This window comes from Capricornis sumatraensis, chromosome 1 (genome assembly GCF_032405125.1).
Source record: "Capricornis sumatraensis isolate serow.1 chromosome 1, serow.2, whole genome shotgun sequence".
Classification (NCBI taxonomy): domain Eukaryota; kingdom Metazoa; phylum Chordata; class Mammalia; order Artiodactyla; family Bovidae; genus Capricornis; species Capricornis sumatraensis.
In genome coordinates, this window is record NC_091069.1 from 202396461 (window position 1) to 202423462 (window position 27002).

At 40.3% G+C, this 27002-nt stretch overlaps 1 protein-coding gene across 1 annotated transcript in view; it reads left to right on the forward strand.

Annotated features, from left to right (window-relative positions):
* TNIK (TRAF2 and NCK interacting kinase) overlaps window positions 1–27002 on the forward strand; it is a 396524-nt gene that overhangs the window by 225845 nt on the left and 143677 nt on the right. The window contains exons 3-4 of the mRNA XM_068983499.1: window positions 4529–4585; window positions 22293–22418. Coding sequence (XP_068839600.1) covers window positions 4529–4585; window positions 22293–22418 — 183 coding nt within the window. The remainder of the gene's footprint in view (window positions 1–4528; window positions 4586–22292; window positions 22419–27002) is intronic.

Consider the following 27002-nt stretch of genomic DNA (forward strand, 5'->3'; position numbering starts at 1 on the left):
TCCTCCTGTCTTTCGGAGGGCTTTTTATGTTTCAGGACATGATTGAGGCTTTGGGTCCTAGTGGAATACCAATTTTGTTTTTCCAGATTTAGTCTGTTATTTTTGTTATTGTTGGTTATGTCAGTAGAAAAAACACTGTTACTTCATCTTTCATTAAGAAATGACTCAGCAATTGCAATTTAATGGGATATTTCCCCCTAATTTTCATGGATAAAAAATTTTAACTCTTTGTCTCCTTTAAAGTTTCTTTTCCCCCAAAATTTAATTTTTACTCCTTGGCTGAATATGTACTTTAGATCCAAATTAAATAGAGTCTATATTTTTAATTTCTCTTGTAATTGGGAATAAGTTAAAATTAGTAGTATTGAATTTTCACTTCACATATTTTTGTAATAATAACATCCTCTCTGTTTCCCTGCTCTCAAAAAAAAAATTGAATCCTACATGAAACAGGGACAAATGGCTCATGTTTAATTCAAATTAAATAAAATATGAAAAGGTTGGTTTAAAAAATTATGTTTAAATTTTAGTGATAAAATTTCCCATTCAGGAGCTGGAAAGCAGAAGTGGAACAGATGAAGAAGCATGCTGGGTTTAGGTCTTCATTAGTTGTGAGATTTTGGCCTGATCTCTAAAAGAAGGATTAGATTAGGCCCCTTGAGGGCTTTTCCTACTCAATTTATTTGTGACTTTATGAAGTCGCCTCTTTGAATGCTGTCTTAACGCTGATGTGCCTCAGGTGTCTAGTGATCTTATAGGTCAGCTGATTCCTAGCCATCCCCTCAGAGCCTGCCTTCATCTGGATCCTAATTTAGTTTGGCATTCCCCAGTGATGTAAAAGGCAACTCATGCTGGGCAGCCTTCTTGGTGGCCCCCTTATCAAAGGTTGACAGCTCAGCCGCCTTCCTGTTCCAGAGCATGGACCCTTCCTGGCACTGAACTGAGACTGCTAATTTTTCCACCTCTAGGATCTCATTTAAACCCAAACTGCCATCCCCAAGGTGTATTATTTGGTCGTCTTTCAGACTCATCGAGTTATTTTAACTTGAAACAGAGATTTTAAATGGAGGAGAAGTAAGTTTTCTTTTCTAGTGTTAGATTATCAGTCAGTCAGTTCGCTCAGTGTCTTTGTGACCCTGTGGACTGCAGCACGCCAGGCTTCCCTGTCCATCACCAATTCCCAGAGCCTACTCAAACTCATGTCCATCGTGTCAGTGATGCCATCCAACCATCTCATCCTCTGTTGTTCCCTTCTTCTCCCACCTTCAATCTTTCCCAGCATCAGGGTCTTTTCAAATGAGTAGGTTCTTCACATCAGGTGGCCAAAGTACTGGAGCTTCAGCTTCAGCATCAGTCCTTCCAATGAATATTCAGGACTGATTTCCTTTAGGATGGACCAGTTGGATCGCCCTGCAGTCCAAGGGACTCTCAAGAGTCTTCTCCAACACCACAGTTAAAAAGCATCAATTCTTCAGCGCTCAGCTTTTTTTATAGTCCAACTCTCACATCTATACATGACTGCTGGAAAAACCATAGCTTTCACTAGACGGACCTTTGCTGGTAAAGTAATATCTCTGCTTTTTAATATGCTGTCTAGGTTGGTCATAGCTTTTCTTCCAAAGAGCAGGCGTCTTTTAATTTCATGGCTGCAGTCACCATCTTCAGTGATTTTGGAGCCCCCCAAAATAAAGTCTCACTGTTTCCACTGTTTCCCCATCTATTTGCCATAAAGTGATGGGACCAGATGTCATGATCTTAATTTTCTGAATGTTGAGCTTTAAGCCAACTTTTTCACTCTCTTCTTTCACTTTCATCAAGAGACTCTTTAGTTTTTCTTTGCTTTCTGCCATAAGGGTGGTGTCATCTGCATATCTGAGATTATTGATATTTCTCCCAGTTATCTTGATTCCAGCTTGAACTTCATCCAGCCCAGCATTTCTCATAATGTACTCTGCATATAAGTTAAATAAGCAGGGTGACAATATATAGCCTTGAAATACTCCTTTTCCTATATGAAACCAGTCTGTTGTTCCATGTCCAGTTCTAACTGTTGCTTCCAGTGCTGCATGTAGATTTCTCAGGAGGCAAGTCAGGTGGTCTGGTAATCCCATCTCTTAAAGAATTTTCCACAGTTTGTTGTGATCCACACAGTCTTTGGCATAGTCAATAAAGCAGAAATAGATGTTTTTCTGGAACTCTTTTGCTTTCTTGATGATCCAGTGGATGTTGGCAATTTGATCTCTGGTTCCTCTGCCTTTTTTAAATCCAGCTTGAACATGTGAAGTTCACGGTTCATGTACTGTTGAAGCCTGGCTTGGAGAATTTTGAGCATTACTTTGCTAGCGTGTGAGAGTGCAATTGTGTGGTAGTTTGAGCATTCTTTGGCATTGCCTTTCTTTGGGATTGGAATGAAACTGACCTTTTCTAGTCTTGTGGCCACTGCTGCGAGTTTTTGTTAAGGACCACAAAGTAAGAGCAGGTGGGAGCCCACCAGTGGTGAGCCAGGCAGGGGTCACTTCTTAGAGGTCCCCACAAGACATACCCAAACATTCCCTTTCCCTGGCTGCATGGCACCATTAAAAGAATTTCAGGGTGAAATTTCAGCTGTGTGATCAGCCAGACCCTCTGTCTGCAGTGCTCCTACCCTTCTTTAGTGCTATATTAGAGAAATAGTCATTGTTTAATGACCCTTACTTTAAAGACTTTCTATTCCCGAAGAGAAGCAGCTGATCTTTGTTAAGGTCACCGTTGCAGCATCATATACTTACTGGGACCAGGAAAACCCTGGAGGTCATTCAGTGTTTATCAACAGAGGGCACTGTTGCTACTCCTCTGTATGAGATTGCCCTCCAGCTCTGCAGGAAGTCAGTATTGCTGGCCCCTGGGCTCTAAATAGCACAGTACTATTCTCCTCCACTCAGTCACTGTGAAAACTAAATTTCCAACTAATTTTCCTGAATTTCCTTGGGGTGTTAAGAATGATACCTTTCCCCCCACCATCTCCAACCATAGAGTGCAATTTGCAGATGGAGAAACCAGGGCCCAGATGGATAATTATAATATGCTTCTGATGAACCAGCTGGTCATGGGCAGAACCAGGCCCCTGGAATTCTGGCCCAGGACTCTTAGAGTGGTAACTCCAACCCCCTCCCTCAGCTTATTGAAAATTGAAGTATGTCTGCGACCATATTAGATTACTGATTTAAAGTCTTCTTACTTGTGCTTTTTCCTGAATGAGGAGGAAAGATAGGAAGCAGAATGGTGGTTGAAAGGTGAAGGAAGCACTGTTAGAATCGGGTAGACACATACACAGCGCTGGGATGTATGAGAAGAAAAGTGACAGGCAGCACGAAGCCTGTCTGCTCCAGCTTCAGGCGGATGTGCCCTCGCTAACTGCTGCTGCTCATCCAGAAACATGCCACCCCGTCTATGGGCTGGGCACCCGCTACTCCAGGCACTAGGGCTACAATGATGAGGCATGCACTTTCCTCCGTGAAACGTGTAACTTAAAAGAGAAGACAGCACTTAAAGACAGGGCCATAAACAACTACAGCCAGCATCTTCTCACAGCTATTCTGTGCCAGGCACCGTCAAGCACTTAGCAATTACTGTCTCATTTAATCCTCCTTGCAATGCTATGAGTTAGGTACTGTCATTATTTCCATTTTTCAGATGAGGAAATTGAGACCTAGAAGGTGAAAGGGATTTGCCTCAGGTGAAAGGGATTTGCCTTGGAAGGTATATTATACTGCCTGATAGCTGTGGCAGGTAAAATGTATTTTAAAAGCCACATAAAGAATGCATAGAAATAATGAGACTGACCATCTTTGCTCCTGTCTGAGAGTCAGATATAGACTTTATGCTTCTTATACAGATAAAGCTTCTCTTTGAGGATATCCTGCTCTCCACACCCTGTTCTCTCCAAGTGCTTGATGCTTCCTGTAGTTAAAAAGCCCAGAGATACCCACTCTGGGAAGCAGTTCCTTGGGCTCAATTGTGTCTCTTTGATCACAAATTCAGATTGATTGCTCTCTATTTTCCTTTAGGTCCCCTTTTAAGATGAAGATAAATTAGCAGTCTCAAGTGAACTCCAGCAGAGTCAGATCCATTTGAGACTGTCACAATACAAGAGATTTTAATAATCAAGAGATTTTAATAATCAGGGAAACTAGCTGCTTGCGTCTGCTCCACCCAGATATTCCATGTACACCCCTCCTCCAACTCAAGCCCCTAACACCTTGGAGAGGAGGTAGAACCTCATTCTTTGACATTTTCTCTTTTATTAAACTTGACAAAAGCTGCTAAAACAAACTCAAAAGACAAAGCGATGGACACGTGTTACAAAATAAACATTAAATAGAGGTTGATCTACAAAGCATTTAAGATTTCTCTGTATGTCTGTTTGTCTATCTATCTGTCTTCCCCATTGGCACTCTGTAACACTGATCCATATAATTGTTCATTACAGTTGAAGCCTAATGCTAATATTGCTTATCAGAACTGAATTGTTTAAAAATTTTTTTTACAGGGTCGTCATGTCAAAACGGGCCAGCTGGCAGCCATCAAGGTTATGGATGTCACAGGGGTAATGTATCTTTATCTTGCCATCTCAAAGTTGTTTTATATATTTGTCATAAGAAGTTAGTGATAGAGAAAAATCATTTTTTGGAAATAGAATCTTTTTTAGACATCTAAAATCTTTTCCACGTTTGCTTAACATTAAGAGTATTCAGCAATTAACTGAGATGACCATGGGTAAATCATTCTAATTAGATACCTACGCACTGCCCTAAGTAAGTCAGAGTGAAGAACGGTGTGTGCCAATGATTTACATAAACACGACCGAGGACATTTGCATATGAAGACAAAACAAGGATTTGAAAGTATTAAGAGAATAATACTGAGATTACATAAGAGGTGGGTCTTAACAGTTTTCCCCAAAGTCCACCTAACAGTGGAATAGGCAAGAGTTTGGATGGCTCTAAAATCCTAGTAGGATGTATAACATGAATATTTTCTTCCCAAAAATATTATGGAGCAAATATTCACCATATGCACAAATACTTATTATTATTGAGCAACACTGAAATAAAATTTCTGCCTAGATAATCAAAAGCAATCTAAGAAATAGACTTTATTTTAAATACAACCTTATGCTTTCAATCCCTTTTGCTAGACCTATTTAAAATATTTTAATGCCTTTTCTAGAGTACAGAGCAAATATCAGACTTGAAAGTCTCACTGGACATCAAAAGCATGTCAATGATTTTCTATTGTCCTGGGAATTTTTCTAAAGATGTCTGTCAGCAGTACATAAAAGCTAAAAGACCACAGTCTTCCATTTGTCCCAGAAGTGGATTACTTAGTGTAAAGAGATGTGGAATGAATAGGTCACACAAAGATACCAAGAACTAGTGTACAAAGAGGAAATACACACAGTTTGTCCATAAGTCGGACTTCAAGCCTTATCTTCTTTGGTCCTGTTAGTCACCTTTGATAAGTATGCATTATATGCTATGCTATTAACAACGATACTAATTTTAGTAATTTTCATTTATAGTATACATTGTACTGACTTTCTTTCCTTAGTTATTCTTTAATCTGTATGCCTCTTTATGTTATATGCAGTTTTAAAATTATGTGCATTTTAACAGGTGAAAAATTTTGTTTCCATATGTGTAGAACCACTTAAAGTACTCCTGTCTTTTATATGCTTATATGCATTACTCAAATTTTAGGGCTTGCAAACCTTCTCAAATATTCATCCCAATAGTTTATTAATTCACCTGGCCTTTACTGAATAAGAAAAATGCATATAGATTATATTAATAAGGTTTAGTTTCTGCCACTTGCAAAAAAAAAAATTAAAATTAACAGAGACTTAGGCATGATGAAAGTGTTATACCCTCACATGTAAAATGAGTTTAGAGTCGACAGCCCAGAAATGTGTAGCAGCAATGTGACAGAGTAGGAGGTGTTTTTATCTTTCTGTTCCACCATTCTGACACATAGCTTCCACACTTAAGGTAAGTCCCATGACACAAAGTGGTTGTTGGATTTCCATTGATCACATTCTTTGGTAGGCAAAAAACAGGTGGGTAGGGTGGGGAGAGAGTTGGTGGGAGAAGAGGATACAGAATATAGCCCCTTCAGTGAAATTCTTTCTACTTACATAACAACATTTTTATTTACTTCTGCTTTCTTTGGCTACCTCGCTGTAAGGGAAGCTGGGAAATGTAGTCTCATCCTGCCAATGTGCCCAGTTTATTTGGGTTCTATTATTAGTCAGGAGTGAAGGGAGAATGTGTTTTTCATTAGCAGGGTCTGACACAAAAATCAAGAGCAGATATTATCAGTCTCTACACAGAAACCCATTAGAAATGTGTAAATCTTTCACAAAGCTCCCAGCAAAAATCAAGCAAGAATTTATTTTGCAATTCTGCTGAAGTTGTACTACTGTATTTCCCTTGGATTGAACAGGATCTCCACATAGTGCGGCACACTTGGCATTGAACAACTAATAGATGTGGATGGAGTCCAAGACATTCACGCTGTAAAGTTCTGTTGTGTGGGTCTGCAGAGAACTGCAGTTGAGTTCCACTGACATCTTTAATCTCGGTGCACAGTTGTGCACAGAGCTGTATATTGATGCACAAAGTATGACTTGAGAGCACTGAATATCACTTTTCTGGTTCTGTTTCGGAGATTTTAAATTGCTCAAAGAATTATTTACTATTCTTAGACCACCTTGCTTGGAAGGAAAAAAGGTACACAGCAGTTTATCCCAGAGTATATATTTTCAGTTTAAGCTATGTTAGTTAGCCTCTCTAAACTGGGTTTCACAAGGCAACTGAACCCTACAGAAGATGATTTAGAGACAATTTCCTCAATTCTCCCCAGGATGGTGAAGAGCTGGCACCATTTCAATGCACAGGAGAGTCAATCCATCGTGTACAATGGATGCTTTATAGTATGTGGGCTTGATTCTCTTGGGGAAACCTCTATTGAAAGGGCTGGATAGTTCCCTGTTTTAGCTACATCATTGACCATTATATAACCACTGACCCTTAACAAAGGCAAACATGGATACACATCGGGAAATGGTTTTCTTATTTCCCATGGTGTATGATCCAGCATCAAATGACTGTTGTATCACCCCTGTACACATCATAGTCAACATAAGATTTCCTTTGTGAAATTCATGTGGTATCCTCAGAAAACAATCTATTTCATTTTGCCATGTTGTCTTTTGTGTATTATGGAATGTTGTAAAAGCTCCTTACCAATTATTATAATTGTGCTCATTATAGCTGCCCCGAGATGAATTCTCAAAGGTCGCCTTTGTTAATTGTTAGCAAAGATCTACTAAAAAGTTACTATAGATTATTGTAATGGAACTGATAAAACTATAAACTTGAAATCAATTTTTAAATTATTTTTATTCTATGCCATGTCCTTTTTTAAAGAAAAAAGTAACAGAAAAAAACTGAGTGTAATATTTATGTTCTTTAGTTTTAAAGCTGAGACACTTCCAAATTCCCCCATATTTGCTTCAGAATTAGGGCTTAAACTCAGTCTTTGAAGTTCTTTTGGTTTCTGAAATAATTATGAGAATTTTTGCATTTCAGTGTTTTCTGGGGATTCATTCCCAGCTGGATTTGTGTACTTTAATTAGCTAAACAAAACTGTATCCTCTATGGCAGTATTCCTCATAGTGGACGGCTAATATCTATGGACTTTCAGCACACTTGGGGTTCTCATCAGAAATGTAAAAATACTGGGCTTGCTGCAGAATTTCTAGGTGGAGCCTCAGAACTTGCCTTTTCTCTCTCTCTCTTTTTTTTTTTGAAAAGCACAGAATTTTTTTATTTATTGCTTTTTTTTCTTCTAAGTTTGTTGAGATATAATTGACATACAGTACTGTTTAAGGTGTACAGCCTAACGATTAGGCTTACAAATATCAAAAAAAGATTCTACAATAAGTTTAATAAATATTCATCATCTCGTATAGATACAAACTTAGAGAAACGGAAAAAAATGTTTTCTTGTGATGAGAACTCAGGGTTTACAACAGTCATATAATAGACAGCCATGTTAATTATATTTATCATGTTGGATGTTACAATCCTGAGAAGCACAGAATTAGTTCAGTCTGGTTAGATGATTCTGTTTTAGTCAATTCACAAATTTAGTTTGTGTAAATTCCATTTGTCATATAACCTCTGCAATTTCAGTGGGTAAACCACTCTTCATTACTTGTGCAAACATAACTAAAATAACCAGATGACATCTTTGATGTACATTAATTGTTACTGAGGTTCCTTTACTTCTGTGTTTAGCAATATTAGGCCAAACAAGGAACCGCTTATAGAACAGCACACTTCCTTTAAAATTCTGGATGTTATCTGAAAAGATCATCTTTTACAATTCATGACTAAACTGGTAAAATCAGAGAATTCCTTGTGAGACAGAAATGTCAAATAATCGGAGGAGTAAAGACGTAAGCGTTGGAAATTTTCCGTGGTGATGTCTGCTGATCCCTGATGGTCTGGAGTGTGGCAGACTCTGCCTTTTCTACAAACTCTTCAGGACCTTCATGCACACCAGAAGAGCACTTTTCTAGGGTCTTGTACTTACTGTTTCTGGCCAAGTATGAGGAGACTATGATTCTTTGATAACCCTGCAAATAATCTCCATCTTCATTTGGATCAAAATTTCTGGTTATACACAAAATTTCTAGTTTACCCAGTCCCTTTACAATGATACCTTGAAGCCCATGTAGGACTTGATAACATAATAACTTAGTATTGTAGGCTTTCATCTTAACAATGACTGGTTATGATCATTACTCAGGACATGTTGGGTTTTAGTACCAAAGCCCCACTCAGAATGGATGAAGCTGAAAACAGAATTTATTGTTTTGTGTATATTAAAAAAAAAAAAAAGAAAAGCTCAGCAGGGTCTAGGAAATCACATGATTAGTTGGGAATTGTGTATCTCTCCATCTCTGGACTCTGCTTTCTTTCCACCAGCAGCTGCAGGCTCATGTTCTAATTACTTCATTGCCCTTAGTCTCAGCAAGAGTGCCAGTCTCAGCATCAGTGGCCCTGCTTGTGTCACCTCGCCATCCCACTGCCAGTTCTGTTTCTCTTGAGCCACATCTGGTCCCCGGCGGCTCTGATGGTAAAAGATGTGCCTGCAGTGCCGGAGACCCAGGTTCTGTTCCTGGGTCAAAAAGATCCCCTGGAGAAGGAAACGGCAACCCACTCCAGTACTCTTGCCTGGAGAATCCCATGGACAGAGGAGCCTGGTGGGCTGCAGTCCATGGAGTCGCAGAGCTGTACGTAACGACTAACAGTGGAAAGGAGGCTTCCTCAAAGAAAAACCTGATAACTGCTAAGATCAAAGGATAGGAAGGATGTTGAGCAGGGAAAAACAAGATAATTATATTATTATGAGGTTATATCATTATAATCAACATTATTTTAAACTGATTTAGTCCTTAAATAAGGTGCCTCTCAGTTACATTTTTTTTTATATTTCAGCCTGAAATAATAATAATGGTAGCTAACACTGATGGAGTCATTATTATTGATGGAGTCAGAACTCTTTAAAATATTTTCTGTATATTGATTCACTGAATGCCCTCAATAACCACCAGACTTCATTATTAGCTTCATTGTAGAGATGAGAAAACTAGGCATATTAAGTATCTTGTTCAATGTAATATGTAAATGATGGAGTGAATATTTCAACCCAAGTATTTTAACTCCTTTAAGTCCACCCTGTTTATCACATTACCTTAGGTCTTCAGTTAATATAGAAGGATATTTAATATTTCATTTAGTGTGATTTTTAAAATCAATTTATTCAATAAACATTTACTAAATACCTATTTTATAACAAACACTAGAAATTCAAAGATGAAAAAGTGGTTCTTTGGCTGAAGGGAGCTTACACTAATACAACATTGCCCTAAATATTTGTAAGTAAAGCTAATCCATTTTATAATAAAGTCATGAAATTATACAGTTATGTATAAAATTTAATGTGATAGTGAGGGGTAATAATTAAGTCCAGGAGGACAATCAGACAAAAATGTTTCTGTCCACAAGAAAACCAGCCTGTGCAAGGCATGGCAGCTGAGAGAGTATGCAGCATGTTCTGGAAACTGTTATGTGTTAACACACGTGTGTGTGTGTGTGTGTGTGTGTGTGTGTGTGTGTGTGTGTGTGTTAGTCACTCAGTCATGTCTGACTCTTTTCGACTCCATGGACTATAGCCCACCAGGATCCTCTTTCCATGGGATTCTCCAGGCAAGAATACTAGAGTTGGTTGCCATTTCCTTCTCCAGGGCATCTTCTTGACCCAGAGATAGAACCTTGGCCTCCTGCATTGCAGGTGGATTCTTTACCATCTGAACCACCAGGGAAGCATTACATAGATTAGTTTTAGAATAAAAATAGTTCTAAGGAGAGAGTGATACAAGGTGGATCTGTACAGGTTAGGGCCAGGTCATGAAGGCATTGGGTGCTATGGCAAAGACATTACAAGCTTTTCACTTTTCAATTTTTCCAATAAAACCCTTAGATCAAGTAGGCTTAGGCAAAAACCCATTATATGGAAGAGATATAGGGGGGTTGTTTCATACAAGGGGAGGGAAGCTGTCAGTCTTGGCCCCTTCACACCACTGCTAGAGCCAGTGTGTTTAACCAGAAGTTAAATAGCAAAGTAACATGATGGGATTTGCCTACTAGAAGGATGCAATATAAGCCCTGCTTGACTGAGTTTCTATTTTTGTCTTACTTAACTGAATTCCTGTGGGTGAAGCTTTCAGCCAGTCTCCATCTCTCCTTAAAGAGTAAGGAAGTGGCCTTCTCCCAGTAGCTTCTGGTAGAGTTCTTTGCCCATAGTTAATGGACTCATTGAATGTTTGCTGAAATTGGACCAAGGAAAAAATCTTTTCTTCTTGGGTTATTTGGAAGAATTAGAGAACATACTGCTCCAGGCACTTTTGGTTCTTCCCTCCCAGAGGGGGACAGTTCAGTGGAGTGATTGGTAGCATAGAACATAATGTTGGTAACAGTAATAACAACAGCAGCCATAGTCAAGAATAAAGATTACTATCATTGATTGCTTATTATCTGCCAAGCATTGTTCTTAGTACTTAATACAACATATACTAACTCACTTAGTCCTTGAAACAATTCTCATTAGAGGAACAAGCTAATATATCCATTTTACAAATGAGGAATTAATTGAAAGCATAAAAATTGTACATAACTTGCCCAAGCTTCACAGACAGTAAATGCCAGAGTTAGAATTCAAATCCAGCCAGTCAGGGTGTATCCACCTCTCCACAGCCCTGTTATTAGAATGACAGATGGGGATGGGCATTGCAGGAGCATGGCCTTCAGATTCAGGCAGAGCTGAGTTCACACCTCCCTCCTCTCCTTACTCTCCGTGAACAAACTTTTTAACTTTTCTGAATCTCATTCTTTCTTATCTGTTAGATGTAAATATAAACACTGCAAACTTGTTTTGAGATTAAATTTATATACTATCTGTAAGAAACGCCACGGGAAGAAGGAACCACCCCTATGGACCGTTGAACAGGTTTATTGGGCGGTCGCTCTCGGGCAGAACTCCCTGGGGCGGGTAAGCGGGGGTGGGGGTGGGTGGGGGTGGGTGGGGGTGGGGGGTCTGCGAAGCAAAGGGAGTCTGCCGGGTAAAGGGAGTCTGTGGAGTCTGCCAGGTGTGAGGGGTGGGGAAGGGGTTTTATAGCCCAGGCCGGGGCTCCCATATAAGGAAGAAAACGAGGGCTCAGCGGTGATTGGTGTTCAAGGGCTCCGTGTCGGTTCCTGATTGGACGGCGAGGGCTTCATGTCGGCTCCTGATTGGTCGGCTTGGTTGCTGGCCCGTCTCTGGGGTGTGTCTGCAGCGCTCTCTGCAGGGGCATGTCCCGACATGCCCGGGCATGCCTCAGCATGCCTGACCTTTCCCTGACCTTTCGTCCTGACCTCGCCCTGACCTTTCATCCTGATCTCGCCCTGACCTTTCATCCTGACCTCGCCCTGACCTTTCACTATCTATGCAAGACAGCAAAAAAGACACAGATGTGTATAACGGACTTTTGGACTCAGAGGGAGAGGGAGAGGGTGGGATGATTTGGGAGAATGGCATTGTAACATGTATACTATCATGTAAGAATCGAATCGCCAGTCTATGTCCGACGCAGGATACAGCATGCTTGGGGCTGGTGCACGGTGATGACCCAGAGAGATGTTATGGGGAGGGAGGTGGGAAGGGGGTTCATGTTTGGGAACGCATGTACACCCGTGGTGGATTCATGTCAATGTATGGCAAAACCAATACAGTATTGTAAATTAAAATAAAGTAAAAAAATAAATAAATAATTAAATTTATATACTATCTAGTGCCTGGTACATAACATTTCCTCAATATATATAGGTCCTGGTAAGAGACAATGAATGCCTGAGTGGGACATTCAATAGGAATGAAAAGAGGATGTTATAATGTGCATTGAACTTCTATACTGGGATGGTAGCCTGTGCTATGAACCCCATGCTGCATGTGGCACAAGTGGGTTAGTTCATTGTCAGTATGTGTAAATAGCTTGAATCAGCCCAGTCTCCACCACCTCAAAGTTACTAGTCTTACCCTGAACAATGGGGAGCTGTCAAAATGACTTACTGTAGAGCAGAATCCAAAAGAGAAAGTGAGGCTAGATTCTAGAAGCTAAAGACTGAAATTACAATAATTCATTTATTCATTCACTAAGAATGAATGAATGTGCTCTCCTCTGGGGTGATGGTAGTGAATAAGACAGACAAGGGTGCTATCTTCTGGAATCATAAATTCCAGTGTGAGTGAAAGGTAGTTAACAAACAGTTGAACAGATATGTAGAGTTCTGATTAACTTTGAGGGAGTATACAGAGAGTGTTACGGGAGAATTTAAGAAGGAAGCTCACTTATCTTGGTCGCCAGTGCATTTGTTCCCCAATAAAGTGACTGTTGTTGTTCAGTTTGCTAAGTTGTGTCTGACTCTTTGCAACCTCATGGACTGCAGCGCCAGGCTTCCCTGTCCTTCACCATCTCCTGGAGCTTGCTCAAACTCATGTCCATTGAGTCAGTGATGCCATTCAACCGTCTTATCGTCTGTCACCCACTTCTTCTCCTGCCTTCAATCTTTCCCAGCATCAGAGTCTTTTCCAGTGAATCAGCTTTTCATATCAGGTGGCCAAAGTATTGGCGCTTCAGCTTCAACATCAGTCCTTCAATGAATATTCAGAGTTGATTTCCTTAAGCATTGACTGGTTTGATCTCCTTGCTGTCCAAGGGACTCTCAAGAGTTTTCTCCAGCACCACAGTTTGAAAGCATCAATTCTGAGGGGCTCCAGACTTCTTATGGTCCAACTCTCCTATCTGTACATGACTACTGGAAAAACCACAATTTTGACTATACAGACCTTTGTTGGCAAAATGATGTCTCTGCTTTTTAATATGCTGTCTAGGCTTGTCAGAGCTTTATATATATATTTTTTACATATTCCTTTACATTATGATTTATCACAAAATACTAAATATAGCCCCCTGTGCCATACAGTAGGATCTTATTGTTTATCCATCCTAAATATAATAGTTTGCCTCCACTAATGCCGACCTCCCAGCCCTCCCCGCCAGAGCCTCCCTGCTTTGGCAACCACAAGTCTGCTCTCTGTCTGTGGGTCTGTTTCATAGATGATTCATTTGTGTCATATTTTGGATTCCACATGTAAGTTATATCACATGGTGTTTGTCTTTCTTTTTCTGACTTACTTCCCTTAGTATGATAATCCCTAGGTTCATCCATGTTGTTGGAAAAGCTGTCTTATTGATGATAGAGTTTAGCCAAATAAATGAAATATTCCTAGGATTAGAACCTATTTTATAAATTTGTAGTTCTCTTGGGAGTCATATATCAGTGCTGGCATGGGTATGAGAAGGATGCATGCCACCCTTGTCGTATTTGCTTCTCTAGGGGACACCACTTCCTAGTATAGAGAGAGCAGGTGAGCCTAGGATGAGGTGGTTGGATGGCATCACCAACTCAATGGACGTGAGTTTGAGCACACTGGGAGACAGTGAAGAACAGGGAAGCCTGGAGTGCTGCAGTCCATGAGGTTGCAATGAGTCAGACACAACTTAGCAACTGAACAACAGCAACAAAGAAGAGCAAGCAAACTGTCACTCATCTCAGTTTGTCCTAGCTTTGACACTTCATGGTTCTCTTATCCTGGGCATGTTGCTTACTCTCCGTTTATTCCATGTATGTTACTGTGCTGTGTGTGTGTGTGTTCAGTCGTATTTGACTCTCTGTGACCCTAAGGACTGGTGCCTACCATACTCCTCTAAAATTCTATGGAATTTTCCAGACAAGAATACTGGAGTGGGTTGCCATTTCCTACTCCAGGGGACCTTCCCAACCCAGAGATCAAACCCACATCTCTTGTGTCTCCTTTATTGGAGGCGAATTCTTTACCACTAAGCCACCTGGAATGGAGAAGGAAATGGCAATCCACTCCAGTACTATTGCCTGGAAAATACCATGGACAGAGAAGCCTGGTAGGCTACAGTCCATGGAATCGCAAAGAGTCGGACACGACTGAGTGACTACATGTGTAAATATGGATAATATCACTTCTCTCGTAAAGTTAGTGTGAGAGGTAAATGTGGGTATTTATAAAGCATTTGAGATTAGTACATAGCACACAGTTGTTACTGTTATGACATCTCTTGCATATATTTTTCATTTTTTTCTCCATAGCATCAATGATTCCTATAGTAAACCATATGCCCTACCCCATCCAGGTAACAGGCTTTGGCAGTCACTATTTCTGCCAGGAAACCAATGCCTCCTCAGTCACATCATATTATACTTGTTCTTTTCCCCTAACTGGATAGCTCCCACATGGCCTTTAGAGCTCAGCTCACACTTGGATTTCTTGGCTGTCTTCCCTGATGTTCCTAATTAGATAAGCTACTCAAACCTCTCATGTTAATAATTTTGCGTGTATCTGTATCATTATTTGATTTCCATTCGTGTTCCCCATGAGACTGTAGTAAGTTTTATTGTGGAAGAGCTTGAAAGTGTTATGTCCATTGTTGTATTAAAGTTAGCTCTCTATATTCACAGTGTTAGTTGAATCTGAGGTTGAAACCCACAGATATGGCAGGCTGGTTGCAGTGTGCCACTTTACAATAGAGACTGGAGCATCCGTGGGTTTTGGTATCCATGGGGGTCCTAGAACCAGTTCCTTGTGGATACTGAGGGATGACTGTATTATTATTATTACCACTAATGTTATTTAGCATTGTGCTTGAGATAGAGCAGACAGATAAATATGTGTTGAATGAATTAATTTAGTTTAGGGTTAACATATACAACAAATCCAGTTGCTGCCTGGAGAATGCCACAGCAAGGTTTCAAATTCTAGCAATGCTGCAATGAGGAGATGTGGGATTAGCTAAGTTATTGAACCACCCTGGGTCTGTTTCCTAAGACCTCAAACCCCACCTCGAGATAATTTTAGAGGATCCATACATGCTTAAGTCTCAATGTTTAATATACTTTAGTATGAATATTAAATAAACTGATTTTTAAACCCTCAAACTGCATATAATATACCAACTTTGAACACATGAGAAAATGGCAGCCTCTTAGGGGGGCATGAGGGAAGGACAGATTGGGAGTTTGGGGTTAGCAGATGCAAACCATTATTTATAGAATGCATAAACCGCAGGGCCCTGCTGCGTAGCACAGGAACTATAACCAATATCCAGTGATAAGCCATAGTGGGACAGAATGTGAAAAAGAACGTGCATAAATGTAAAACTGAATCACTTTACATCAGAAATTAACGCAACCTTGTAGCTATGAAAGTGAAAATGTTAGTTGCTCAGTCATGTCCGACTTTTTGCGACCCCATGGACTGTACCCCGCCAGGCTCCTCTGTCCATGGAATTCTCCAGGCAGAATACTGGAGTGGGTAGCCATTCTCTTTTCCAGAGGATCTTTCCGACCCAAAGGATCAAACCTGGGTCTCCTGAATTACAGATAGATTCTTTACCATCTGAGCCACCAGGGAAGTTAAAATCACCTATATGTCAATAAAATAAATTTTATTAAAAGAAAATGGCAGCCTCTCAATTTGTACTCCAGGTTACTTCATTCATGTGCAGAATGTCATTCAATATCAATTTTCCGCTGAAATGGCAAGTCATGCTATTTATGCAATTGCATTTCTTAGGAAATGTAGATTTTCTCTATCCTTTGGAACCAAAACAAAACTGAAAATAACTAAGATATTGAAACTGATATAAGACTTGCAGTTTGTTTCACAAATTCTAAATTTGCTTTCACTAAAATAACCACTTTGTTGTCACTGATTAACTGTATAACTAGGTATTACTTAGTTAAAGTTATAAAAATAAATGTTTACTGGTTTTAAATCTTCCCTGGTGGCTCAGAGGTTAAAGCATCTGCCTTCAATGCGGGAGACCCGGCTTCGATCCCTGGGTCGGGAAGATCCCCTGGAGAAGGAAAAGGCAACCCACTCCAGTACTGAGGCTATATATTGGCATCCTGAATACATTTTCTACTGGGGAAAGGGATTTCAGTGCTACAAATTATTAATTTTTTTTCAAAAAATCACGTTAGAAGATGTCAGTAATCCCTACAAATTCTATTAGTCTGTAATTCTTTAACAATGAATTGTCTTCAAATTTTGTCGCATTCAGTCAACAACAAAGATGAAAATGATGGACATGTTAACACAAATGCCTGCGTGATGCCCGCAGCCACTGTGGAGAGCACAGGTGAGGAGGAGCAGAGGTAGTCGTAGCTAGTATCCAAGCATATAGGGTACAGGAGCATTTATCAGTCTGTACACCTGGTAAAGAATCCTCCTGCCAATGCAGGAGATGCAAGAGACATGGGTTTGATCCCTGGGTGGGAAAGATCCCCCAGAGGAGGGCATGGCAACCCACTCCAGTATTCCTGCCTGGAGAATCCCATGGACAGATGAGCCTGGCAGTCTACAGTCCATGGGGTCACAAAGAGTCAAACACGACTGAAGCAACTTAGCACACATGCTCACCCCATCCTTTTTTGTAAAGTTAAAACTGACCAGTCTCTTGGATTGTTGTAAGAATTACACAGGTTTATTCCTCTTCCATGGATTGAAAGCTGTGTTATCGAGCACACTAATATTAAATGTCTCATTAATTTTAGTTTTAAATCCTGCTGTATTGTAGATTCTTAAAGTATGTTCCCCTGTGTAATAGATATGCAACTTAAAATCCCTCCTTTATCCCTTGAAATCATTCATAAGCAAATATTTAATGGGTGCTAAAAAGCTCTTTTAATTGGAGGACCAAAGGCAGTTCTTCTTCAACCCTGACTTAAGGTGCTCCTATACTCTTCTTTCATGATTTAGCAGCAGCTTTGGTTTTATCATTGTGGGTAATCACCCTTCTATCTAGGAGTTTTCATTTTAGAATTACAAACACTGACTTTGAAGTCAGACAAATCTTGACTTTAGATCTTAGCTCTTACTTTTAATATAGGAATGTGCTGTGTGTGCATGTTCAGCTGTGTCTGACTCTTTGTGACCCATGGACTGTAGCCCACCAGGCTCCTCTGTTCATGGCATTTCCCAGGCAAAAATACTGGAGTCGGTTGCCATTTCCTCCTGCAGGGGATCTTCCTGACCCAGGGATGGAACCTGTGTCTCCTGCATTGGCAAGTGGATTCTTTTACCACTGAGCCACCTGGGAAGCTCTAAAATAGGAATATACTCTCTGAAACTCATATTTCTTGTTTGTTCAATGGGATCATTAAAAACAGGTTTTTCATAGATGTGTTTTGGATATTCAGTAATACACATACAACCTATGGGACAGAGCGTTACATCGGGTTGGCTTTGGCTGTATTTTATGACTGTGGTTGTGATCATCATATAGCCATCAGAGGTAGTTGGTGGTCAGCAAGCATCGTCTGGAATCATCCTTTTCCTTGCGTTTGAAAAGCACTGTTTCTTCACCTGTTTATCATCCTCCTGATATGCTGGTTCTGGTTTTTCATATACAAGTGCTCTCTGCAAGCAATTAGAAGTCTACCCCAATACACAGAAACTTTTCAAGTCTCCGCTATATCACATTAGGTAATATCCCATTGGCCAAAGCAAGTCACGGGGCCAAGCCCAGAGATAAGCAGAGGGGATGGACTCCACCTTTTTATGTATTGTTGTTATTCAGTTGCTAAGTCTTGTTTGACTCCTAACGAGTCAGACTGTAGCACGCCAGGCACTCCCCTGTCCTTCACTGTCTCCCAGAGTTTGCTCAAACTCATATCCATTGAGTTGGTGATGCCATCCAACCATCTCATCCTCTGTCGCCCTCTTCTCCTTCAGTCTTTCCCAGCATCAGGGTCTTTTCCAGTGAGGCAGCTCTTCACATCAGGTGGCCAAAGCATTAGAGCTTCAGCTTCAGCAAAAGTCCTTCCAGTGAATGCCAAATATCACGGCCATTTTTCCTTTCAGTCTGCCACAAATACTAAGCAATAGATTCCTGTCATTTTAAGAAAAAATAATAATTTTCTTTATGTTGATAATAGTGCTCTGCTTAAATAAGCACTTAATCATTTCCAAGACCTGAGAGGTGACTTAGATAGGTATTCTTTTTCCCATTTATAGATGAAAATAACTGACATTCTTAGAGTTTAAATAGCCATATCTGAGTTTACATAATGAATCAGCTTGGACAAGATTTTTGAAGTCTTCTGATTGAAATTATGGTTCTTCCTAGACTATCAGACTTGGCTGATTAAAATTACTCTCTTTTAAAATTTCTTACAATTTTGGTATCATTCTTTTGTTTTTTAAATTATGACCCAATGGTCATTAGTTTCCCAGTGAGCTTGATCCCTTTGCTTAATTCTTAAGACATAAGAATAATCCATTTATGAAACAGAAGAAAAGCTTCTTATAGCTTTGTAATCTAATTCTATCCTCAGTTGTTTCTGTCTGTCCTTTTGAAAACCTCATAACCCATCTTCTTCAATAGGCCATGTTGTAAGAGGTCAGACTGCTTGTGAAGGGGTTAAATGAGTTCTTATGGTCATAAGAAGTGCCTGCCTTTCAGTTTCACTGCATAACTTACGGCTATCAATGCCCTAGTCTAGAAATCTGGATAAACAGTAGCCCCGAAGGCCTGATAAATTGCCTACTCACTTAGGAGGTAGTATAAGATCAAGCTCAGGGTTCTATATTAGAGCTACATCACCATGACCCACGGTGGTTCTGTAACTGTGTTTGCAACAGTGCAATTTAAACCTAAAATTCAAGTTACTTATATTCCTGACCTCTTATTCTTATTATTTATTTTTTGGTTGAGAAGATTAATAATAACATTTATTTTGTATTATATTTTATAACTTTCACATCTTCATTTAATTTTCACAAAAGATTAGGACATATAATAATACTATTATAAAGTCTATGCTGCTGCTACTGCTGCTGCTAAGTCGCTTCAGTTGTGTCCGACTCTGTGCGACCTCATAGACAGCAGCCCACCAGGCTCCCCCGTCCCTGGGATTCTCCAGGCAAGAATACTGGAGTGGGTTACCATCTATATCTCCATATAAATGAGAAAAATTAGACTCTAAAAGGTAGGTTACTTTCCTGGGATCATACAGCCAGAAAGAAGTGGGGCCCAAACTGGACATGCACCCCACCTGACCCCCCCCCCTCATTTTCTTGGCTCAATGCATATGCCTTCTTCATTATCTTGTTGCCTCAGTTTACCTTTGCAAAGCGATGGAGGATGTGCTGATTTCATTCTGGTCTCCCAGTACTGTTTATTTTGGATTTAATTTTATACTGAATTACACTGCTGTTTAACTGTTTCATAAGTCCTTGTTTTCCTAATGATATGGTCAGCTTTTGGGGCACTTTTCCTTCTCTGCTTCCCCCATGTCAGCCACTGTCCTGTGGAGAACCTAGGAGAGCAAATGCTCATAGAACAGCCCAGCTTCTCAGTAAGAATGACCCAGGCTGAGCCTGTCTCACTGCTGCTGGAAAGTGATTGATGTTTTACTGTCTCATTTACTTGTCCCTTTAGTTGAAAGCAGATGCCAGGTCACCCCAGAAACCCTGTTTTCTCCCCTTGTATCTAGGCTTTCCCAAAGTACATCTGCTCCCATCCTACATTCACCCATGATTATTTGGCCCTACGTGGTGGATTTAAAATAGCTAATATGCATGATCCTCAGACATTTTGAGGTCTGCTGCAGGAGTGTGCAGCAAGTTGAAGGACTGTGAAGGTCATTCTCTCCTTATACCTGTGGTGAAGATATAGGCAGTTTCTGATGGCCATAGAGAAGATTTGCTGGGTCAGCAGTGTGCCATCCCCTCCCCCAGCCTCCTTCCCAGCCCTTCACTCCTCTTCTCCTTTCCATTGTTAAGGCCATGTGCTTCTTCTTAGCTCAGCATCCCAAGCACACGTTCTATTTTGAGATTACCTACTCCTTGACTTGGATAGGCCATGTGGTATGTAACATACTTCATTCTCCTAGGTTTGCAAATCTCCATCACTTTTTAGGAAAACTGATTTTTGTGTGGTCAGAAAGTGCCAGCATTTCACCACTCCTCTTATTTTTACCAATTCCTTTCAAGCTATAAGGAAGGCTACTGTAAGTGGTTGGACGTTTTATAGGTATCCACTTTTTTTTTCATATTTATTCACAGCATTTTGCTTGATGCTAGGATATTATAAAGAGCTAAAGCAGGAAGGATCTCTTTGTTTATAGTTTTTATGGATTGATAGGGAAGAGAGGCTTCAGTCAAATGTTTAAATAGATAAATGTGGATTGCAGTTCTGGTAGGGGCTGCGAGGAAAGAGATCCGTGATGATTTATGGGACTAGAAGCATGTCAGGCAGATCAGAAAGCTTTGTTGGGGAAGGGGCTCTGGAACTGACATTTGGAGGCAGGAAAACTTACAGCCCATGGAGAAGAGAGTCAAGACCAAGGGCAACTATGACTCAGGATGACCCTTACCTCTATTCCAGTACCAGCAAATGTGCGGCTTTGGGGGTGGACAAGATACAGTGGGGAGACTTGACATTACCCAAGAGAATTGGAGAAGACATCCCTCAGGAGTATCCGTTAAACTCAATCAGGAATAATGAGTAGAAATTATGTGAAGAGAAAGGGAAAAGAAGACACTCATGGGAGGCTACAGAAGGGCCCAGCATTGTTGAGACTGAGTAGCTGGAGGAGGCAAGAATACAGACAGGGACACTCTGTGAGTGTTCTTTCAGGTAATGGTGATGTAAAATCTTATACTCCGAGATTCTTACTGTTGCATCTAAAACAAACTTCCTGGGCTCAGAAATTTTTCTACCAACCTCAAAAATAAAATCCTATTTAAAAGTCCAATTGATGTGTACACATCAAAATAAAATTACAGAAGAACACGCACACCCTTCATTAGTGATGCCACGTCTTCTAAAAAAAGGCTCACGTTAGTGGACTCCGAATTGAAACTCAAAATGAATGAAGTCTGAATCCTGAAACTTACTCTGTCGGGGGGTTCTTTCTTTTCACATCCGTGGCACTACCACATGTCCCCGTTCTTTTCATGTGTACTTTCCTGGAGGTGAGATGGGTACTCCTGCTTTGTGAACATCCTCAGATCGAGAGAACTTACCCTTGCTTCCTTTCCCATCTGACTTTCATAATCTTCCACTGGGGACTTCAATAAAAGGAGACTTCAAAGAAAATGAACCTAACAAAATTTAAATTGAAGAGCCTGTATTTTTTTCTTTCTTTTCACTTTTCTTAGTCTTCCTTGAACCAAGTATGATCAGTGATAGGTACTTGATGGACAAATTTCCCAGAGGCCTAGAATGAGGTTTATCTCAATAACAAGTCTGCCCTGATCTCTTCCAGGTGAAAAGATGAGGAATTTTTTTTTTATTATTATCAGGTTGCATACTGTATTGGTTTGCTCTACAAACAGAAGACCTCTTTCAACCGCCCATGTGTTGTCTTGTAAATTCTTCCTTTGTAGTCAAGAGACAAAGTCAAGTAGTATGATAATAATGCTTGTTTGCTACCACAGAAGAAAAAACTCAAATTTTTGCATAGTTGATATAGATGGTTATGAAAAATAGAATCCTACTAAAGACAGTGGGTTTTCATGACAGAATATTTATGGTTCTAACACAGGATGAAGAGGAAGAAATCAAACAAGAAATTAACATGTTGAAGAAATACTCTCATCACCGGAATATAGCTACATACTATGGTGCTTTTATCAAAAAGAACCCACCAGGCATGGATGACCAACTTTGGGTATGTAGGACTGTCCACATTTGCTTTTCTTACTTAAAAAACCACCAAAACTGAATGTTTCATTTCTCTATCCTAATTACTGAGTTTGAGTAGGTACTTGTCCTTTATTCCATAATTTCCATAACATTGTGTTTGCAACGTTTTCTCTCATTTCCTTGAATACCTGTCTGTCTTCTATCACTTAATGTGGACCATCTCTAAAGCTAGTTGTTAAGTTCTCTTTTTCTCCACAACATGGCTACCTTTATTGAATTTTTATTATACTTTAGGTACCATGCTATATTATAATATATATGTGTATACACACACACACACACACACACACAAATATATATATATATGTTTACATTTATTTATTTGCTGTGCCGCATGGCTTGCAGGATCTCAGTTCCCCAGCCAGGGCCTGACCTGAGCCTTGGCATTGAAAGCACTGAGTCCTAACCCCTGGACTGCCAGGGAATGCCCACCACATTATTTTCTTTTTATGAATTCTATCATTTATTCCAGCTCTTTGAGGTAGACATTATTATCTTCATTTTGAGGGGTGAAAAAACCTGTATTTTTGCTTAAACACTTGATGACAAGGAATTTAGTAGCCTTTAAGGATGAAGAGTTTTTATAAATCAGTAAGAAAATACGTGAAATGATTAATGGAAAGACTGAGTTAAGATAAGGCAGCAATTAAAAATAAGAAATATAAACTACCAATAAAGATGTTTTTAAAGTATAATCTTACTAACAGTACAAATACAAAAGAAAACAAGAATTAGATACCACTTCTGATCCAGTAGACTGGCAAAGGTTTTTCTTTTTTTTTTTAATGGTATACTCAGGATGGACAGTCACATCCTCTGCTTATAGAAATGAATGTTGGTACAACTTTACTTAAGGACAGTTGGAAAACACACACACACACACACACACACACACACAGATATCTTTATCTATATTTAATCTCCCAAAGGAAATGCCTTACTTTTGACTCAATATTTTCACATACAGGAATGTATCCTAAATTTAACTACATAGAAATATATGCATTATAGATGCTAACCAATAGGGAATCACTTAAATAAATCCATTAGGGGACAATACTCAACCAGTTAAAATGATGTAGATCTATGTTTACAAATGGATGAACATGAACAATTATAGTAAGGATATTTTAGAGCCTTTTTAGAGGCTATGATTAGATATAACACATTTTCATTTTTTTTCCAAAAAAAGAAAGAAAAAGGACCAATATGTACACAGATATTACGATGGGGATGTCTAGAGTAGTGAGCACCAATAACATTGAAGATGTTTGTTTCTGGGTAGTAATTTCAGTAATTTAATTTCTGAAACTTTTTTCCAATGTCTTTTAAAAATATATATATTTATTTATTTTTAGCTGTGCTGGTTCATCATGGCTGTGCAGGCTTTTCTCTAGTTGCAGTGAGCAGGGGCCGCTCTCTCACTGTGTGTGAGGACTTCCTGTTGTGGCTTTTCTTGTTGCGGAGCACGGGCTTCAGAGCCCTCGGGCTCGGTAGCTGAGGCTCCCAGGCTCTGGAACACAGGCTCAATAGTTGTGGCACTCGAGCTTAATTACTCTAAGGCACGTGGCATCTTCTTGGTCAGGGACTGAAGCCTTGTCTCCTGCCTTGTCAGGCGGATTCCCCACCACTGAGCCACCATGTCATTTTTAATTGCTTCTCATTGGGTTATCTTTGCTCCTTACAAAGACAAGTTCTGAGGACAAGGAAAGTGTCTTTTGCATCTCAGTGTCTTAAACACCAGGAAGGGGCTGGGCATGTGATGCTGACAAAAGAGTTGTTTTATGAATGAAAGCAATGTTATTGGTACACACTTGGTTGCTATTATTTTTATTGGTTCAAACTGATAATTGCTACAGGTGCTTTTGAAAGTTCAGCTTCCCCGTGGCCTATAGGTTCAGGAGGATGTGATGAGATGGCATGAGTGTGAATATCTCTGTGTTCCCACAGGACTTCTATACTGCCAAGAATCTAGCATTTTAGCAAGGACTCCTGCCATGCCATAAGCTGCAGCAGATGACAAGAGGAGAATGATAGCTGTTTTGATACTGTCTGCAGAGGCATTTTTTAGTTTGGTCAGAGCTATGGCTTTAGATTAAAAGAAAGTGTTAATATAGCTTTGGAATCACCTCCAGTTTATCACCTGAGGTAGCACCACTATTTCCAGATGAGTCACACCTAGCTGTTAACATTACTCCTTTTGTGAGATGGGCCAGACCAGGTAGTTTTCTTATTAGGCTGAGCTATTAATATTAAAATTTGGGCATATATATTGTAAAGCATTGGTGAAGGAAGGCGAGGAGTAGTCAAACAGGTCAAAGTTGTTTTCTAAAAGCTGAGATTTTTTAAGCTGGAAAAACAAAATTAGCTGTCGTTTATTTTATGTATCCCAGTGAAGCTAATTTCTTTCTCAGAGCCTCTGAGCTCATTAATGGATGGACACAGAATAAGAATGCAGACATCCTGAAATATGACCATGTAGCTTGGCCTGAAGTTCTGTGAAAGACATTGGAAGTTGTCGTTTTAAATGAGCAGAATTTGCAGTCCGTTTTCAGATTGGCAGTGGGAGGATACAGCAAGCCTGCTTGCATCTGCAGGGTACAAACAGGAGGTTTGATGCTCTAGAAATGAGTCACTGCTTGCCAGTTCTCAACCTGGCCCATTGCTCTTGTCGTGGAGATGGCTGTGGTGGCTGGGAACCAGGAGCTTGCGTGCGTATGTGTTCATCTATTCACCCACTCATTCATTCATCCAACAAATACATACCAAGCACTTGTTAGGCGTGAGGCACTCTTCTAGACACTTAAGATAAGAAACATCAGTGAACGAAACTGATGGAAGCCCCTAGTTGCACGCAGTGTACATGCTTGCTACAGACCACAATCGTATTAAGTCAGAAAACTATTCGAAAAGCTGAAAGTGCATATGCCTAGAAGAGCAGGGAAGGGCTAATGAGGATGCAGATAGGGGCTGCAGTGGCCAGGGGAACCCCCTTGTGAATAACTTTGAGCACTCCAGGCCTGGTGTTTTCAGGATTATCGACAAGGCCAATGTGACCAAAAGATGTGGGAGATGGTGCCAGATCAGGCAAGGGCTTACAGGGCATTGGCAGGATGTCGGCTTTCCCTCCGAGTGAGGTGGGAGCCACTCAAGGGTTTTGAAGGGGGTGGGGGAGAAAATCTGACTCACAGAGTGAAGGAGTCCCTCTAGTTGCTGGGTTGAGAGTAGGCCAGATAGGGGTCAGAGGAGAAGCAGGAAGGACCAGGAAGGAAACTGTTGGAGCAAGCCAGTCCCCTTCCTGAAGTTCACAAAAGGGCATTTGTAAGTAGTGATCACGGGCCACGTGGGGAGGACCCCTGCTTTCACATTCCATTTTTCCCACTTGCAATCAGATGCTGGTGGCAAAACACAGTAGTTTCAGGCCCCACATCCTGCTAGGAAGCAGGGGACCTCCCTTTTGTCAGATGCCCTTTTTGTGCCCATGCAGAGGACTGTTCTGACTGTCCCCACTAGCTAGTCCATCAGCTTCTGTGTCACTGAGGATGAAAATACAAAGCTATGAAATATCTCATAGGTACAAGAGCATCATTTCTTTTTATAGTTGTTCGATTTGATAAGAAATTCCCTGGTGGCTCAGATGGTAAAGTGTCTGCCTGCTGTATGGGAGACCCGAGTTCAATCCCTGGCTTGGGAAGATCCCCTGGAGAAGGAATGGCAACCCACTCCAGTACCCTTGCCCGGAAAATCCAATGGACAGAGGAGCCTGGTAGGCTACAGTCCATGGGGTCGCAAAGAGTCAGACACGACTGAGCAACTTCACTTTCTTTCTTTGAGAAAATTAAAGGCAGAACAGAAACATAATAGTTGGGAAATTAGTACCAGATCACAATATTGATGCAAACTTGGTTATAGAATATAATAGTGTGTCCTGGGTCCAAGGCCTCTGACTCGTCAAACCACAGGCATTCTGTGTTAACAACAATGGCAAGTAATATTTATCACCTGCTTAACATTTGCAGAGTCATATATTTGTTTGCATTGTCATATTATTTCACTATATCTTCATAACTACTCTACAAATTAAATATTCTCATTATCCCCACTTTATTACAGATGAGGAAATTAGGCTCAGAGAACTTAAGAAGTTTGCTTGAGGATTCACAGCTACTGGGTGATGAAGCCAGTGTGTTAGCTAACCTCAAGCTGCCTGATGCTAGAATCAAACCCTGCAATCTTCTCCTTTTATTTGTGAAAAATAGTTTCAGAAGTTGCAAAAAATAGGTCAAAGGTTGGTGTTTCAAGTAGGACTGAAGCTTTGTGTTTAAACCTGTATTTTGGCAGGGGCCTGCACCCCATAGCGTGCAGGATCTTAGCCCCCTGCAGTGGGAGTATGGGGTCTTAACCACCGGGACCACCAGGGAAGTCCCTAAACAAATTTATTTTTGAGTTCACTATTCATTTCCATTCATGAAAATTTCCCGTGAAAATTTTCAGTTTCCCCAGCTTTCCGAGAGGATAGCGAGACCTGTTAGCTGCTGCTACAAAGATG